Source organism: Cetorhinus maximus, chromosome 7, assembly GCF_964194155.1.
Source record: "Cetorhinus maximus chromosome 7, sCetMax3.hap1.1, whole genome shotgun sequence".
Lineage (NCBI taxonomy): Eukaryota > Metazoa > Chordata > Chondrichthyes > Lamniformes > Cetorhinidae > Cetorhinus > Cetorhinus maximus.
This window is the reverse complement of record NC_135885.1, coordinates 35080124-35100068: the sequence shown is the minus strand read 5'-3', so window position 1 is coordinate 35100068 and position 19945 is coordinate 35080124. Positions and strand designations below refer to the sequence as shown.

General features: G+C 43.6%; 1 protein-coding gene across 6 annotated transcripts in view; it reads right to left on the bottom strand.

Moving 5' to 3' along the window:
* Window positions 1–12055: 12055 nt before the first annotated feature.
* trmt9b (tRNA methyltransferase 9B) overlaps window positions 12056–19945 on the bottom strand; it is a 172919-nt gene continuing 165029 nt past the window's right edge. For 4 of the 6 annotated variants that reach the window (XM_078545319.1, XM_078545318.1, XM_078545320.1 and 1 more), the window contains exon 4: window positions 12056–13476. In XM_078545319.1, coding sequence (XP_078401445.1) covers window positions 12389–13476 — 1088 coding nt within the window. In that variant the 3' untranslated portion in view covers window positions 12056–12388. The remainder of the gene's footprint in view (window positions 13477–19945) is intronic. The other 2 variants (XM_078545322.1, XM_078545323.1) reach the window with 1 other exon arrangement.

Sequence of the window (19945 nt, the reverse complement as noted above, 5' to 3'; positions counted from 1 at the left end):
TAATATTTCTGCACCCCCGCCATATCCATGAGTCCTTTTCTTATGTATTAATGTTTTGTGTGACATCTTACTGAATGCCTTTTGAAAACCTAAGAATACTACATCTCCTGGTTTACCTTTATCTACCTTGTTAGTTACATATTCAAAAAATACTAATAAATTTGTCAGAAATGATTTCCTTTTCGTAAAACCATGTTGACTTTGTCTGACCATACTTTGCTTTTCTAAGTGCATTGTTTAGACTTCCTTAAGAATAGCTTCCAGAATTTTCCCAATGACTAGTGTTTTTTTTATTCATTCATGGGATGTGGGCATTACTGGCTAGACCAGCATTTATTGCCCATCCCTAATTGCCCTTGAGAACTGAATGGCCTGCTAGGCCATTTAAGAATCAACCACATTGATGTGGGTCTGGAATCACATGTAGGCCAGATCTTTCTTCCCTAAAGGAATAGTAGTGAACCAGATAGGTTTTTACAACAATCATTCCATAGTCATCATTAGGCTTTTTATTTCAATTCAAACTCCACCATCTGCTGTGGTAGGATTTGAACCCAGGTTCCCCAGAGAATTACACTGGGTCTCTGCATTATTAGGCTAGTGACAATACCATTACACCATCATCTCCCCCAGCTAACAGGCCTGTAGTTTCCTGTTTTCTCTCTCCCTCCTGTCTGTTGACATAAAACTGAGTGTTTAGGCTACTGGGTTAGTGCTGCATGATTGGTTTCATCCATTATTGCAGTCAGGAGCCTGCCAGTTCAGTTTGATTGACAGCTCCAAGTGGTTATAGACTCTTTGAAGTGGGACTATGAATTCCAATGCTTGTTGTTATAAATTATTGTGCACTTGAATGAAACGTTTGTTGTTATAAGGCTTTATGTAGTTGAAGGAATGTAATTGTAGTAAATGGGTTTTTTATGAGTGAGTGTTTATTTCAGTATAGTGAAGTCTGCGATTGACTCTTAGAACTTTATTTGATAGAACTTTATTTTATTTAAAACAAAAACAGAATTACCTGGAAAAACTCAGCAGGTCTGGCAGCATCGGTGGAGAAGAAATCAGTCAACGTTTCGAGTCTTCATGACCCTTCGGCAGAACGACTGAGAGAACTGAGAGAGCGACTGAGGCTCCTGGCTGCGCAGAGGTAGGAGCAGCAACCTCAGGAAAAAGTGGCGGCTGGGGCTCCTGCACACGTGCCGAAGAGCCACAGCGAGCTGTTGCTGGTCGGTGCCTAGCGACACTGCCTGTCATTCCTGCAGATGACTGAGAACCAATGTCGCCAAAGACTGCGTATGTCTAGGGAGCTGGTCAGACACATCTGCCAGCTACTGCAGGATTTGGTGCCACCAGGACATGGAGGGCATCCACTGCCAGTGACCATGAAAGTGAACAATTTCAACACCAGGGCTCTACAGGTGACCTCTGTGGGATCTCACAAGCCTCCACCCACAAACACATCCATGAGGTCACAGATGCCATCTTTGCGAGGGCATACAACTTTGTGCATTTTTCCCGGGCCAAGGACAGCCAGGATGCAAGAACAACTGGATTCACCCAGATCTGGGGTTTCCCACAGGTTCAGGGTGCAATCGACTGCACTCATGTGGCGCTCAGATCTCCGCGCAACACGCAGTAATCTACATCAACCACAAGGGATTCCATTCACTGAACGTGCACCTGGGTGCGACCACCCTGCAGGTGTCCACACGGTTTCCAGGGAGTGTACACGACACCTACATTCTCAGTCAGTCATAGATCCCTGAAGTTTTCAGGGTCCACAGAAGTTGCAGAGAAGGCTCCTTGGGGGCAAGGGCTACCTACAGAGGACGTGGCTGATGAAACACATGCGGTGGCCTCAGACTGCAGCAGAGCGATGATACAATGAGGCTCATGCTGCAGCTCGCAACTTGGTGGAGCAGACCATCGGGGCGCTGAAGATGAGGTTCCGGTGCCTGGACCAATCTGGTGGAACCCTGCAATACAGCCCGCAGAGGGTGTCACGCATCGTTGTCGTCTGCTGAGTCCTTTACAATCTGGCGCTGCAATGGGGAGACGAGCTGGCTGAGGAGATGTAGATCTGGAAACCTCCTCTGATGAGGAGGATGCCAATGGGGATGAGGGTGAGGGGGTCCTCCGGGGGAGCGATGACAGGGATGAGGCCCTCGCACTGGCTAGATGAGGCAGGCAGGCTTAGGAGACCCTCATAGCTGCTAGATTTTTGGAGGATGATGACAACATGCAGTGAGGTGTCCCATAGATCCTCACATTGCAGTTGTGAACGTTTGACTCCAGTCAGGCTTATCGCAGCGCCAATATCCTCTGTGAGAATGCCCCTGTCATGGAGATGGAGTGGAGGCCCTAATAGTCGATCAATTGCAGGAGGACGAAGACGACATGCAGTGAGGAGAGTCCATCGATCCTCACATTGCATCTGTGAACGTTTGATTCCTGTCTGGCTGAGGGTAGCTTGCTTGCACTCCGTGATCAGGGTCATATCATAGAGACGCAACCATGAAACTTTAGAAGCATCTGATCCTTTGTCTGCTTTCAGCACCTGAGACCTTCAGGAATCCAGCATCCATGGTCACAAATGCAGAAGGGATGGGGGCCAGCCCCACCTTAAAGGTGCTGAGAGCACACAGAGAGAATGACAGAACTCTGTGGTGCCTGCCCACTACATTCTGGCAGCAATGACAAGCACTGCTGAGGTGCAGGCATTAGTAATGTTTCCAGGGAGTGTGAGGCCGGACCATCATTTTGGTCCGGAGGCTGCACAGAGCACAGGGAAGAGGCTCTGGATTGAGACACCTGCCTTTAACTTGTGCAGAAAGGTAGAGATTCTTGGGAGTTTATTGACAATAGTGAACAGTTTGTTCAAGTGATTAACACCCGTGTTCAGGCTGTGCAACTAATTTTTTTTAACTTTCCTAACATTGCTGCTACATCTTGGTGCTCTCCGGACATCCACAGTGGGGATGGAGGCTGCTTGCTGACCACAACGTCCTGTCTGCGATGACCTTGGCAGGCGTCCTCTGGAGGACTGAGACTTGAAGGGCCCCGGCCTGCTTGCGGGGTCCTGCTGTGTAGCAGTGGCACCCTCCTTGACCTGTAGAACTGGAGCAGCTGAGGTCACAGGAAGAGGGGATACGGATGGGCCGGACACTTCCAAAGTCACCTGGATGGATGGCCCCAGAGTGTGCACCTGCTGATCCTCCTCCCTATGGGTGCCCAAGGGCCCCAGGCTGACTCCTTGAGGAGAAGGGGTAGCTAGAGTGAGATTGGGCTGCCCTTGATCCCTCTTGCGCACACACTATTGGAGGCCAACTATGGCATCAGCAGTGGAGTTCAGACCGCGCAGCAGTGCAGGAGCGACATCCTGGACCAAGGTCTCCATGGCAGCTGCCATCCTACCAGTGTCGACCTCGGTGCGTAGGCATGCCGGTGCTATCACCTCAGCCTGAAGACAGATGGACTCCTCCATCATGCCTCGCAAACTGAAAAGTGCAGCGGACATCCCTTCCTGATGTTCCCGAGCTTGCCTTTGTAGCTCCAGCAACTATGACATAGCCAAGTCCAGAGCTCAGCAGAGACTCAGCAAATTTCTGGCCTCCAGCAGTTCCCCAAGTGCCAGACATCTGGGAAGTCCCTGCCGCCACCTGTTGTGGATCAAGCAGTGCAATGTGCTCACCAGATTGTGATCCCGAGGCTACTCTAAAGCTAGGCCCAACCGAGGTATGTGTGTCTGCGCTGGTGGACGGTGTGGGTGAGCGCTGTGACAGGACTTCAGGGAGGATGCCTTCAGATTTCTATTCAGACGTGTCTTCAGGGCTTGACTGAAGGCCCTGGGTCATGGACTCTCTTGGCAGTTTCCCAGATGTGCCTGTGGAAGCAAGGGGAGATAATTAGTGCATGGCAGTGGTCTGTGAAAGAGGACACATCTCTCACAGCATGGTTGTCTGATATATGTTGCACTGCTGGACCCTCACTTGGTAGAGCAGCACTGACCTCACCATCAGCATAGGATCTGTCCAGATCCTCGCTGGCCAGGTGGATGGCTCTGTTTTCAAAATCAGTGAGGACCTCAATCTCAAGCCTTCCTCCACTGGTCTGCAGTCTCTCCCTGTTGTGTACCAGCTTGTCCTGCATGAATAGAGATGGAGAGAGTGTAAGCAGGACGTCTGCCAGGCCAGATGATAAGTATGCCTGTCGTGTGTGGGTGGTGAGTAGTCCCATGGACGGGATGAGGACAATGAATGTGTGTATGAGAGAGTGAATGGTTATGTCCCTTGAACTGGCAATGAGTGATCTCGATGTGTGATGGGTTTGTGAGTGTGTGAGTTGAGAGTGGTGAGAAGAGTAATTTACCCTAGCAGAACGAAGGAGATCATTCATCCTCTTGTGGCACTGGATGGCTGTCCTCTTTTGAAGGGCATTGGCGCTGACCACTGCTGCCACCACCTCCCAAGCCTGGTTGGTGACGCCGCTGCCCATCCTACTGGCTGGAGGTAGCCGGGGTAGAGGACATTCCAGCAGGCCTCCACAATATCCAAATGGCGCTCATGGGACATGTTGCTGAACCTGGGAGCTACAGTCCTCTTCAGTTCCAAGGCCATGTCTTCCATGCAGCAGTGGTGGGCTGGAAGCACTGAGATGTGTGCTTGCAGCTGGACTTTAAATATGGCACCCAGCGTGATGCAGCAGCGGGATGATGGCAGGCGGGTGAATGAGAGCCCACCATGGAAACAGCTATTGTGGCATTTTGAGGTGGCATCTGTTGGTGATGATTCTACTATTCTCATTTACACCTCCTCCAGATCCTTCTCTTGTTTCTTTGCTTGTCCCATTAACATCTCATTTTGCCTTACATCATCATCCCTTTTGTCATTTAATCTCTCCTGCCTTCCACCTTATCACAAACCTTCCCTTTTGCTCTTCCCTTCTTTCCCTCCCTCTATCTTTTTTTGGTTCTCATGAATGGCCATCTATCTAAAACATTAACTCTGTTTCTCTTTGATGCTGTACTAAGTATTTCCAGGATTTTGTGCTTTTATTATAACTTTCTGAAATACCTTGCTTTTGAACCTCAAATCACTAGATGGCAGCACACTACACTCTCTCTGCTCAGATTTCTTGCATAAAACAATGAAAGCATAAAGATGGTTCTAGATATACCCGTTTGTACGTTTGTATTACAGAATTTTCATGAGCAAAAGAAAATCTTGTTTTCCGTAACTGTCTTCTTTGCCACTTTGATCCTTGCAATAGTCTTCCTTTTTTTCATTCTGGTGTCTGTTTTTTTTCTGTTATTTCTCATTCTTTGTGAGTTCTTTTCTCTTGTATATCTCACAAATTTTCTTTTATTGATTATATACTTAGTTCATACATCTTTCCTTTTAAAAAATATGATGAATGGGTTTGCAGGGAGGAGGCTGTTAAAGTGGTGCTGCAAGATGTGGGCGAGAGAAAATGGGTTGGGTAGCCTGCAGCTGCCAGATCCTGCGGAAGTAGATGGAGGAAGAGATAGCGTGGCAGACTTTTGGGGTCTGCAGGGACTGGGAATGATCATTGGAATCATGGAGTACTGAGGTCAGGGAACATTGAAGGCTGGGCAATGGTGTGGGTGGGAGGCTCTGATTAACATCTCTTCGGAAGCCTGGGACTTGGAGCATTCAAATGAGTCAGAGAACTAGAGCACTCAGAAATAGAGTTGGGATAATGAAGAAGAAATGAGGTCTGGGAACACAGAAACACGAGATTGACCTGGAAATTCCTTGGGTGCTATTTCAACTCTGCAGGCATTACTTTGCTAATAATGGGGTGTCCGCGACTTGTCCGGCAAAGTAAAGTAGAGCAGGAGCAATTCAAAGTATTTCCCGGACACTGTCATTGAAGTTGGGACTGCAGTCAGCAACAGTGTATTGAAGTAAATGGACTCGTCACAACACATGCATGTCATCTGCAATACAATGCACAACATCATAATGTCATGTGTATCCTATCACTGTGTGCAGCTCCATGACCCAGTCTAAAATCCAAATCACCATAGACAGATGCCAAAACCATAGATCTGGGTTTTTTTCCCTTGGGCACTACTCTAAAGTTTCATCGTAACTTGCACCTGTAGCTGTGGCCACTTTGCTGATGTCACATTACATCCATACCCTCTCATTCTCATTAGCATATAGCCATATTTAAAGTGGGCGCATAACAGCATAAAAAACCTTGGCGCCAAGGCAACATTAAACCCACACCAGGAGATTTCTTTGAGTCTGAAAATGAAAAGGTTCAACTCACATCAGGCACAGAATTAAAACAGAAGATGTTGCAAATACTCTGCAGGTCAGGCATCTGGGAGAGAAACAAAAGTTAATATTTCAGGGCAGTGGTTCTCATCAGAACTGTTCTTATAAAAGGTCATTGACCTCAAGCGTCAACTCTATTTCTCTCCACGATGCTGCCTGAACTCCTGGACATTTCCAGAATTTTCTGTTTTTATTTCAGATTTACAGAATCTGCAGTATTTTATTTTTGTATCAAGCACAAAATTGTTCAGAACCTACATGATTTTTAATGATGCAATTTGTACTTTGCCATAAATATACGTTAAAAGAAACAAAAAGTGCAGAGCGTAAAAATGCTCAAAAATTTCTCTTCACTCACCTTCTTTCCTTTCTCTTTGAATTTTACCACCAGTGGCTGCCTGTGATGAAGTGAAGAGGACAGAATGAGTAGATCAGTGTCAGAGGAGCCAAGTATAAGAGCAACGACAGGACTGAAAAGCTCACTGGCTTATGGTAGGTTGGGGCAGTGCAGCTATTTGAAAGGTGAAAATAAGGATCTCCAATGTGATTTGTAGAGCCTAGTGAGGAACAGGATAATGGAAGTGAGAAACATTGAGCAGCATTCTGAAAGAGTTGCAGTTTGTGACCAATTGAAGTGGGCAGGCCGGCTGGAAGAACCTGAAAAAATGAAGGCTTGAGACAGATGTTAGGAGTAGATTGTTCTTGACAGGGCAGATTAAGTGGCAAGCAGGGGATGTGCACCACTGGTCTTAACTTGTAGTGGTAGTTAGGGAGGTTGATGGAGTTAAGGATAGAGAATCTGAGAGTTTATGGAAGCCAAAAGGGAAAGCTATAGTTTTGTTTACATTAAGTTACAGGAGTGTAAGGGAAAGGTTAGTCTGACTGACTTGAATGGGTGAATGTAATTTCAATATTGATTTGTCTTTATATTGATGTTATGTTTGCTTTTAGTCTTAATTTATTGGGTAGGAAAATATGATTCTTAAATTGTAGGTGTTCAGCGATTAAAAGATAATAACGATGACTGACTTTTGAACTGAGAATGACCTTCACAGCAACGGCAGATTTTAATATGTAGTAGCTGCCTGCTTAATGAAAATCTCTGTTTGCTGAAAGTGGATTACTGGTCTTAAATTAAAGAATGGAAATTATTACTCCAAGTTCTCTCAGGATTCATTACTGTAGTTATTGCATAATTAATTGGTTATTGTTTTAGAATGGACCACTTTGGACTTCCATTAATGGCTATCTTGTTCTTTTTATGCAGGAATAAGGATCCCACCATTGTCTGGTTAAAAATACTACACGGTAAAAAAATGGTAGTCTAATGACCGTATTAAGACATGTATTAAATACCATAGAAATAGCTTTCTCTCAGTAAAGAATCTTTAAGCAACCTACCAGAAGGGACAGAGATGCAGAACAGCATAGTCAGCGTTTTTCACAAGGCCCGTTGTCTCTGCCAAGGAGATGACACTAAGTACAGGCCTTTGTATTGACATTTGTGTGTCTGATATTCTGGAGCAATATGTCCACATATCTAAAACAAGCTGTCTGGGAAAAGGTAGCAAGATGTCCATATAAGAGATGGTCAAGGGGGTGGGGGGGGTGGCGGGGGGGTGACCGCATAACCTCAGGGCTGGAATAGAAAGGGCCCAGACTGGTTACCTGTCTCCTGTAATAGAATGAAAAGATGTAACTGAACAAGTGCTTGACCTTGGGTATTCACTAGGCCCAAAAATAAAATATATAAATTGACATCTGCAAAGAGAATATCATTTTTCCAAATATTACTGTGGGATACTGTGAAGCAGGCTTGTGGGGGCTATGGGCAGAATTTTCTGGTCGGTGTGCAGGGGTGGGCCCGACATGCCAACGCGTAAATTGACGCACGATGACAGCAGGTGTGCATCCCAACATCACCGTGCACCATCATGATATTTCGTTCAGTGGGCGCACGCCAGAGTTGGCTGCACGCTTGCCGAAATATAAACGGCCTATTAAGGCCATTAAGAAATTAATCGAAGCACTTGTGAACGCTGTCTGTCCAAGCTTAAAGTTGGTGGGCGGGCGAAAAGCCCAAGTGATCTTTGCGTTTTTCAGGAAACCTCATCCCGCTCATGAAGCTGTTATTAAATAAATAAATAAATTTTCATAAATATAAAAACATGTTCCAACTCATGTGACACAGTTAAATGAGGGGACATGTTTAAATAAATTTTAAAATCATTTATTCAATCATTTTAATATCCATTCAATCTCCCTGAGGCAGCTCCGTGTCTCAGGGAGATTGCTGCACTCTTTCATGCGCATGCATGAAAGCGCTGGCCCTGACTCTCCCTCCTCCCCCGCCCGCACTGGTAACGTTGAGCACTACTGGTCACGTATTACGCTGGGTGGGCCTTAATTGGCCTGTCCGCATAAAATGGTGGCGTGAAGCTGATCACAGGCGGTGATTGGCTTCGCACCTGCCTCCGCCTGCTTCTGTCCAGCCCGCCCGCCATATGAAAAATCCTATGTGTAGGCTGTATGTGACTAATTTAATTAGACTGAAGGCAGTCAGACTGCAAGGTTTAAATCACCAAAGGGATTATGGGTAAAAGCAGGCATTTTGAAGTGAAAATGGATGAGCTAAGATGGGTACAAGTAAATATGTTAGAGCTAATATTTGCATTTGTAGATAAGTTCGGAGGTTGTTTGAATTCCGAAGGGGAATTAGAAGGTGACAAGGAAAATGTTTGCATCTTGCAGGAGTTCATAGATAAACAAGTAGTGGGGATATCATTTTATTGACCCAAAAGCAAAGACAAGATGGAAGCATGAAAGATCTTATATTTGGAAGTATTTGAGTTTAAAAGGGGTGTGAGAACAATGGGTTTAAAGATAAAAGGGGAGAAAATATATTTATGGAAGGATTGAAAGCTGTATGGGAGTGTGTGACCATGTGATCTTGAAGAGGGTGCTGTGTAAACACAATCCTGTGAAAAAGCAGCTTCTTGCCACCCTAGAGATGTGTCTGGTTGTTCCAGAAAGCACGGTTTTGTTACAAGCCTTGGATTTCCATTGTTGGGTGAGAGGGAGAGAAAAGCTTGTGAAATACCTCCCCTATAGCAACAGTGGGTGCCTTGCAGTAATATTACTGGATAGGTTAAGAATCTATTGGGATCGTTGCCTGAGAAGGGTGTTTATTTGTGAGTCTGGCTAGGCAGAAATCTTTTGGGAAATGTTATAAGACTAAATTTAACTGTGTAACTGTAATCTTATGGGAAGAATTTTCCCCCCGTTGGACGGGAAGTGCAGGAGCGGGCGTGACTCCGATTGGCACCCCCAATCGAGGGTGCACCGCCATTTTACATGGGCGGGCCAATTAAGGCCCATCCAGCATGACATCCGCCAGGAAAGCACTATGCGCTCCCTGTGTGGGCGGAGGGGGGGAGATTCCCTAAGCTGAGAGTGCGCTCTTTCACGCAATTTTAAATTTGGCGCCAATCTCCCTGGGGCTAAGTGCTGCCTCAGGGAGATCGGCGCCAAATTTAAAAATGGTGAAGGGGAAAAAATAAAATTTCCCTGACATGTCCCCTTATGTGACACTGTCACATGAGTTGGGACATGTCCATCACTTTAGAACATACATTTATTAAAATTTTTAAAACCCTCATGAAACCTCATCCCGCCCGTGGATGAGGTTTCATGCTTTCTCTGAAGCCCGCCAGGGCTCCCAGCCTGCCCGCCAACCTTAAGGTTGGATGGGCAGGTCCATTAAGTATCTCAATTACTTTTTAAATGGCCTCAATAGGCCGTTGACAGGTCGGCGGGCGCACAGCTGATTCGGCTGCGCCCCCACCAACTTGAAAATTGAAAATTTAAATGACGCGGGGTGATGTCAGGAGTTCCACCTGACATCATCCCGCATCACTTCATGCATCAGCAAGAGGGCCTCTACCCCACCGCCCCCCCAACCCCCCGCCCCGGCTCGGTAACCTAAAGATCCGGGCCTATGTATTTAATTTTTCTTTCCTTTTGTTAATAAATATTTTAATTTAATATTTAAAATCTCCAAAAGTGGTGGTGGAATCTTTACTTCTGACTTCTCGTAATAAAATACAAATTGCAAATTGTTGTGATAGCTTGGCTAAGTTTCCCTTTGGGATTTGGTCAGCCCGGCAATTACCACCTGCCATATCATAACACATCCAAGCAGGAAAAGATCACATTGGACAGAGGATAAAGCTCCTTCAAGATGGATCCATGCTAGCTTTGGTTTAACACCTTCAGCTAGCTCAAGAGGGAACCGAAGAAGTGATTGTTACCGCAAGCTTTAGAGATCAAACCATCTCGCCTCATCTGTCTGTCCAATCTGGGACCGTTAAACCGTATTTACCTGTTACAGGTCATTTATTCTGATTGTGTGCTGTATTTGAACTACTACTTTGTTGCTTCTCAATAAATTGCTTGTATCCCCTGGACATCATTGAGTAATCTCTGACCCCTGGGTCAAATCCTACAACACCAAAAGCCTGAGCTCTCAGTAGTAGGCATTGAACAAGTGAAGCTGGTCCTATGCTTTATGAGGTCTAACTGTGACACACGCACACAGGTCCACAGACTTGCTGTGCTGGGTTTTCCAGGGACAGATATTGAAATGGTTAATGGGTTACTATGGGTACTACGAGTGCCATGCATATGTAACTAGGCTAATAATCCTGAAGTTCTAAATTAACAACCCAGAGAATATGAATTCAAATCCTACCATGACAGTTTGAGAATTTTAATTGTTTTACCAAAAAATATAAATAAATAAACAAATAACTGGTATCAATAAAAGCGACCATGAAGCTTTTGGATTGTTATAAAATTCAACTGGTTCATTACTTTCCTTTAGGGAATACAACAGGCCATCCACAACTGATTTAGCCTATATTATGACACCAGCTAGTGCAACACCAATGTGGTTGACTCTTAGCTGCCCAATGGAAGTATCCTAGCAAGCCATACAGTTATGTAAAACTCCTACAAGTAGTTCAAAATGAAGGCCAACTACCACCTTTTCAGGGCAATTGGGGATGATAGTAAACACTTGCCTTGCCACTGATATCCACATCCCATGAATGATTATGAACTTATTTCACTTTGTGATCAATGGCAACTATCCCATTTCATGAGTCAAAAATAGACAAAGCTTAGATCGAGGTTTTTAAAAAATGACCCAAAATGGATGTCAATTTGCATTAATGACAGGAGGGAAAATAAGGAGGGAAGTATAACACACAGGGGTCACAACTCTTACTTTGAACAATGCTTTCCTCGAACTCCAATTTAAATATTAAAAGTATATTATGAATTTCACAGTTGCCTTAAGTGGCAGGGTTTCAGGTAGGGCTTAGTCAGAACTTTGGTATTTGTTACAAAGGTCATTCATTAATTTGAGGAGAATATGTTTCTTTCACTGGCAACAGGATTGCGATCAGTACTGCCTGGAATCCAGGTCTGCAATTAAGCCATCTTACCATCTTGGAGACAACCTTGCAGAATACTCCAGTCAGTTTGATCAAATGAGCCAGTTATCAGACTCAAGGCTAGGCATGCTTCTTTTGAATCATAGATATCCAGCAATCAAAAGTAGGTGTATCAACATTAGACCAGAAACTGTTCTTGTAAACAGATAGGAAAATATTATCATTCCAACTTCAAGATTTGAATGTAATGGTATTTATGGCATGCAGCTCCCATAATTTTAAAAACACGACCCACACTGGTTAATTGCACACTTTATTACAGTGTAAAATAAGTTAGCGTGGTTTTGCTAGGAGCTTACCATATTAGTGATTAAAATTTTTGAAGGCAATGAAGTTACAATATTTGAATTAAGAGTGCAAAGTATTATCATTACAGTAGTTATATTTGGCAGTGCATGTATTGTTCAAGTATTATTACAATCTGCAATGTTAAAGGCACACCAAAGACACACCAATTAAATAAAATCGCATGAAAACAATATGCACCAACACTTCTAAAAGATACAAAAAATATTAATACTAATTACTAGCCTTACTCTTAGAGTATGGTTGTGATACGATGTAATCTCAAGTTTGGTAAACTCTTACTTTTTCCACAACAACACACCAGTTAGCATGATCATAATATGTTTGAATCACTTGCAGACCTTCAGTGTACTTCTCAATGAGCTCAATAAGCTCTCCTTGTTTGAAAACATGATAGTATCTGAGACAAGTACTGTTGTAATTAATCTGATCTTTTTTGTCCTTTGCCGATACCGGAGGCTCCAAAGGCCAGTCACTTGAATCAGTAGCCAATTTTCTCTGCATTTGTGGATGTACGCTTTCAATGTTGTTCTCACAGGTGGAGTTGGTTGCAGATTTATTTTCACTGGGACAGTTGTGGAGATCATTTTGGAACAAAGGCTGTGAAGCAAGATCAGGTAAGGAAACTTCAGTACAGCTATGAAATATGCTGGAAGACTCTTGGATTTCAAATGGTCCTGTGCGTGGATATTCAAAGAATTGGGCGCGTGGCTCTGAAGTGCTGTAATGATTAGGTGATTGTGACTTGGAAAGGACGTGAAAAACGTCTTCAGAACTTTGCCCATAGGAAAATACATTGGAAGCAAACCTGGCCATATGATCAGGTTTGCTCTGTTCAAAGGACTTTATCATACTATTTGTTTTAAATGACGCAATATAATCCTGAAACATCCATAGTTCTTTGAGGGTTTTTGTTCTATTATTGTTGCTAAATTGTAGTGTAGAATTATGCGATTGAGAAAATAGCCAGAACTCTAAAGATTTTTCGACTAGTAATGTATTCTTCAATCCCAAAGAGGATGCTTCCTTTCCTTTTGTGTGTTTTTTACACATATCCAGTTCATTGTCTGGCAGCTGTTTTGAATTAAAAGGTTTGTCTTTATGAAAAACATCATTATTATTATTACATTGAAATGATCTAGCTTCTTCATTTAGCATTTTGGACCCTGATGATTTTGAGGGTGGAGGCGTAGGGTTCCATGGAACAAAAATATCTTGCTTTTCAAACTTACGTCTATTTTGTTCCATTGCCCATACATAGATCATAATTTTCCCCCTTACTCGCAAAATCCTTGCCATTTCTTTTATTGCTTGAATACGGCGTTCTTTTGTGGAAAAATGGTGTAACACTAGAGCAAAAACAACAGTGATATATATATTAAATATTTATATATAGATACATTTTTTATCTATTTAAAGATCTTGGTTCTAGCATGAAATCTTCAGGATATCAAAGCCTATAAATTGGTACACTTCTGAGGTTTTGATTGACTTAAATTATCGTTACCTGCATGTTAACCATGCTGATTTAGGAAAACAGTTTCGCATTGTAAATAGTGAATAAGCAATTAACGCAAACTTAATTAAATCAAACTTTTTTAAAAAATAAGCTTTCTAAGTGGCTAACTTGGTTCAGTTCAAAGCCCACAATAACAGAATGTTTAACTCAATCAGTGAACATAACTAAAATTATTCAAACTTATTCACATACTGTTATAACTTTCTTTCACAACTCTTATCCACACTGGTGTTTTCCTCTCTGAGCTGAGGCCTCAATTGGTTCCCTTCCTGAGGTTACTCCAGTCTACTCTTCTGGCCTACATTATTTTTATTATGTAAGGTATTTTCTGCTCAATACCTCTTTTGGGTCTATGGGCATACACAGCCCTTTATTACTCCTTTTTCGCTTATGCTCACCCCCAATATTGCCAGCCCGCAGTCCCCAGCCCACATTTTCTCAGATTATCGCTAAACCCTGCCATTTTATTGTCTAACTTCGACTTTAACAAAGGCTAGGATATAGAGATCTGGTATATCAGTAAATAAATATGTGTGAGAGCCAAAAGAAGCATTCAGATACAAACAGAACGTATCATGAAGAAGCAGAGAAGGAGCGAGAGCCAGATAAAGCACCTACCACAATGAAAAATGTGGCAGTCATAGAGGGACAATGAGAAAAAAAACAAAGCAAGGAGAGACAAAAAGGTAATTGGAGACATCCAGAAAGAATGAAAGTTGGGGATCAGGAAAACAGTGCAAAGAAGACTTACACTTACAAAATCCCTTGGGATGTCAAAAGCTCAAAATGCCTATTGATAAATTAGTTTGAAGCAGTCATTTTTTTTTAGGCAAATGTAGCAGCTATTGTGCCAACGAAGTCTCACAAAACAGCAGAGAAGAATGACTAATTAATCTCTGTGTTTTTGGTGGTATTGCCTGAGGGAGAAATGTTAACCAGGACATGGTGAGAACTCTCTGGTCCTCTTCAAATAGTGCCATGTCATTTCTAACATCCACCTGAACCACTGAAACAGGCAAACTGGAACTCTGACAATGCAGCTTTCCTTCAGAGTTGCACTGGAATGATAGTCTGGATTATATGCACAAATAGATAAATTTTATCATCGATATACGATGCCACAAGGCGATCAACTATATGCCATATAATACATTGTGTGTTACATGATGCAGTTCTCATCATTTTATCTCATCCAAAACTCTCAGCTGGAATACACTGCCTGGAGGGCGGTGGAAACAATTTCAATAGTGCATTGGCTATGTACTTGAAAAGGAAAGATTTGCACGGTCATAGGTAAAGAGGAGGGCAGTGGGGCAATTTGGATAGATCTCTCAAAGAGCCGGCACAGGCATGCTGGGCCGAATGGTCTCCTTTTTGCTGTAAGATTGTATGGTTATAAAACAGCATACCTTCTGATTCACCACGAGGAATGCCACAAGACACACACATGCAAAACGTTCCTTAGGTTTCTTATGACTATAACAAATGGTTAGTTTTGGCAGCAAAGTGTAAAATGCAAACAAATGCGATCCATGAATATACATTGGAACTTTTTTTTTAAAAAGAAGCAACTTTGCAAACCCATTTGTGAAACATGTTCTTCCTGTCACAGCCATATACAGAAAAGTAGCACTGCTGCTGCACAGTGTGGTTATGAAATCATTTCAGAATCAACACTTGAGTGATTGACATGAGTGCTATGGAATTTGGCAGCTAAATGTTGTGGTGCAGGAAGCACAAAGAAGACAATTTTCAAAACTTGTGTCAGCTTGCAAGCCCATTGGTATTTTCCCAGAAAGTTCCTGATGTGTCTTATTTTTAATTCTTTTACAGGGCGTGGGAGTTGCTAGTTAGGTCAGCATTTATTGCCCATCCCTAATTGCCCTTGAGAAGGTGGTGGTGATCCACCTCCCTGAGTTGCTGCAGTCCACCTGGTGTAAGAACACCCACAGTTCTGTTAGGAAGAGGGTTCCAGGATTTTGTCCCAGTGATAGTGAAGGAACAGCGATATAGTTCCAAGTCATGATGGTGTGTGGCTTGGAGGGGAACTTTTAGGTGATGGTGTTCCCATGCATTTGCTGCCCTTGTCCTTCTAGGTGGTAGCGGTCACAGGTTTGGAAGGTGCTATTGAAGGAGCCTACGTGAGTTGCAGCATTGTGTCTTCTACTTGGTGCACATTGCTGCCACAGTGCACTGGTGGTGGAAGGAGTGAATATTTAAGGTGGTGAATGGTGTACCATTTTCTTCTGAAAGACAGAGATGCAATGCATCGTTTTAAAACCATTTTGGCTTTTATAGGTTATTTAGAATAAAAATATATTTCAAGTGGCCAGCCTCTTCTAGTCACCCCTAGTACTTATAATAAGTAAATAGTGCTGGGAATAACACAAGTAAGGCATTCATACCATTGCCTTTTTATGCAGAGATTTTTCCAACAGGAATGTGATGCTGGTTGGAAGAACCCCATATTAATCAATGCCTGTCCCCTTATGCCCCCATGCCAAACTCTGCCCTTCCACCCACTCCTATGTCGCCTCATTATGTATGCTTGGTTGAGAGTACAGATAGTTATTAAATTTTGAGAGCGTCTGGTCCCCAGAGAAAACATTGTTTGATTGACAGCTCAGGCTCTGATCCTTGTGGTCAATTTCACTGTTTGTTGACAAAAGCTAAGTGGTTTCAAGTGTTTGTGGTTTGTGAAACTTCAAGGAGCCTGGATGACTGATACTTATATTTGCTTGGTCCGGGTTTTTCAAGCATAGGAGAAAGTTCGCAATGGATTATATTGTTTCAAATTTTTTTTTTACACATTCCACTATACACTGTGGTGTTCATTGGTTCTAGAAAGTGTACAGTGGGTCAGTAGGCATGGAATGGCAAAGCTTGGCATGGGGAGGCATGAGGGAACATGGGGGGGCTGGAAGGGCAGACCTTGTCATGGGAGCATTAGAGGATAAAGAGGGTGGGTGGATAGGCAGAGCTTTACATAGGGTGCATGAGGGGCCTGAGGGGGTGAGTGGGGGCAGGGGGGGGGTGGCATGAGGTGGCATGGATAGGCCATGGGGTGTGTTTGGAGAGTGAAGGGGGGTTGAGGGGTGAGGAATGGAGGGCCTTTGGGTTTTTTATTCAGTGGGGCAAAGTCCCACAGCACTGAGGCGGGCCTTTTAAACAGCCCGCCTCTGCACCTGGCAGCTCATGTGGCTGCCTCCACATTTCTTTCCCAGGTTGGTTGGCCCAACTCCATTGCCCCCAGCAATGAAGATCCTGCCTTGGCAGGCACTTTCCACCAAGGCAGGCGGGCGGGCCGAGCCAAGAATTTTCCCAACTCCCCCTACCTACCTCAAGGATAAAAATCCAGACCATTAAATCTGTTGCCCTCTCCACAGATTCTGTCTGACCTGCTGAGTATTTCTAGCATTTACTGTTTTTATTTCATATTTCCAACATCTGCAGCATTCTGCTTTTTGAATAATAACATTTAACTTTGTTAATCTACCTTGTATCATCAGTAGTTAGAGTCTGGTCTGTTATCAGCTGTAATTTAGTGCAAACAACTGTGCCAAAATTATCCATATAATTTAATTCAGGTATATAATAAGTATTTTTAAAATAGCATTATCTGTCATAGATTCTGTAAATTATACACTTGGATTGCATAGAAAAATAGTGAATTCCAAAAGTAATAACCTTTATTTAGTGCATTCTTAAGTTGTTAACTATGAATTAAGAAGACTGAACCATCTATTAATTAGGAAGATGGAAATGCTTCCTTTGCAATGGGGGTTGTAAATTAATGTTTCATCAGAATACCCAAGATACAACAATTTTATTTATAGAGTCCTACTCTCATCTAGTTTACAATTAGATCACGTATGACTCAGCTTCAAACATGCTTGAAGATGCATGAGCAAATGAATGGTTTCCAAATTAGGATGAAGAAGACATTAATCTAATTTTATTTAAAATACAGCAGATCTAGGCAGGCAATTCCTGGTTTTCCTCCTAATCACCTTAGATCCCAGTCAACGTAGCCAACACATTAGAGGTTCTACTGACACCTTGCCAACAGCTAAAGTCATGTGCATTTGTAAAGGTTAAGACCCAATAATTACTGGGAGACCACATGTGGGAGGAAGAAAAAGGAGGTGGAACTTTGGGGTGGGGGGATGGGAGATGGCAGTGGGAAGGGGGTGGGAGAGAGCAGGGGAGTGGGAGGCAGGAAAGGGAAATAAGGTGGCGGGGAAGACAGGAAGAGTCGGGACATGGGAGCGGACAGCAGGAGGGAGATGGGGGTGTGGGAGCAGTGGGATGGAGGGGGCAAGAGAAGAGACAGAGAGGGGCAACAGGGGAAGAGAGAGGCGCAGCAAGCAAGAGTGAAATAGCAGCAGGGGAAAGGAGAGAGGGCAGGGAGAGGGTGCAGCAGTGGGGAGACAGGGTGGGGATGCATATTTGAGGCTGGAAATCTGGAGGCCCTGCCAAATTTAACCATAGGACCTCATTAGCATTTTTCTTCTCCATTTCCTGGCTGGCAGTCAGACACAGTTATAACCAGACTTCAATGCATATCATAAATATTAAACATGTATAATATTAATATCCAAATCTAAGCTCAGTGAATTGTTAGCATTGTATCTATTCCATGATCAGCATTCATTTACATCTCCTTAATATTTGCTGAGCCTTAATAGGGCCTAATAGACTGAGCCCATTTACGGCTTCTGGAAACTCATCTGACAGGATGTATTAATTTAGGATCATCTGAGTTGACGTCAGGTCACAGTGAGCTCTGGTGGAGATGGAGTCAGCTCTATTGGGGCCGGAGTGAGCTCTGCTGGGGCTGGAGTTGTTGTATGTTCAGCAGGTCTCATGAAGAGCTTCTGAGTCTTGTGTGGTTGAACAATAAGTGTTTATTCATAACCCATAACTGTGTACATATATACAGGGTATAGCCCAAGCTATGAGCTAACTCCATGCTTGCTTCTACACAGGTCTCTGTCCAATCCACAACTGACCCTAGTCTCAGGTCATGTGTCTCTTTACATCACACTGTGGGACTAGAAAACAGTATCACCCACATTAACCCTTGCTAGGCCACATAACCTTATCTTTACCTCCCCCAATATCTTTACCCATCGTATTTACATTACAATTGTGCTACCTCTTCACCCCCCCACCCCTCCAAGTCTCCAAGTTTAGAAATTCAGACAGACAGGCTGGTGGCTTGATAATTCTTCCAGATCTCAGTCTGGTCACATTCTGAGGGGTGATAGGCTCTGTTGATTTGGGCAAGCTTTGTTGATTCAGATTTTGAGTTGTAGTCTGTGTTTCTGGAACTTTGTTGCCTTCTTCTGATATGCTTTTTCCACTCCTTGGAATTGAACTCCTCTTTGTCAACTCTCCATCTGCTCTGTTCGGGGACAACAGGTTTGTCTGATTCCTTCCGGAGTGTTCACTCTGTTCATTCGTGGTATGAACCCAGATTTTCTTTTTCTGCTTGTTCCACCACAATCTTTGTGGGAGTTGAACGTGTCTCTCCCTGTCATTTGGATGTTCCTCATCAGTGGGATCACCTTGCAATTTGGCTTTTATCGTGACATTGTGTTCTTCTGTGTGTCTCCTAGCCTCACTGAAGTATGGTCTGGTGAGTTGATGGTCAATAGTTCCTTGCTCCAGCATCGTCCTGGAGCTTTGTGCACAGGCTGGAGGTTGCAGTGTCTGTGCCATGGTGTTTACAGGTAGTGTGGCAGCAACCGTTGGAGCCTGGGGTTGGGACTCATTTTTCTGTTGATGGCCCTTTTCCTGTGTGCCTTCCACTTGAGACACAGTGGTAATTACCTGATGGTTTGGTTGGTCTGACCAAAAAGGAGCTTCTGCTGCCTGCAAAGAAATTGGACAAACCAGCTCCGTGATGATTAAAAGCAATCCAGAGCTGAAGTCCCACAGAATTGTTACAGTGCAGAAGGAGACCATTTGGCCCATCGTGTCTGCACTGGCTCTCTAAATGAGCATTATGACTTAGTGCCATTCTCCTCCCTTTTCTCTGTACCCTTGCACATTGGATGATTATTTGAATAGAAACAATGCCCTCGTGAATGCCTCGATTGAACGTGCCTCCACCACACCTCCAGGCAGTTCATTCCAGACTTGAACCATTCACTGTGTGAATAAGTTTTTCTCTCATCACATTTGCTTCTTCTGAAAGTCACTTTAAATCTGTGCCCTCTCGTTCTCGATCTCTTTACGAGCGGGAACAGTTTCTCCCTGTCTACTCTATCCAGCCCCTGATATGATTTTGAACA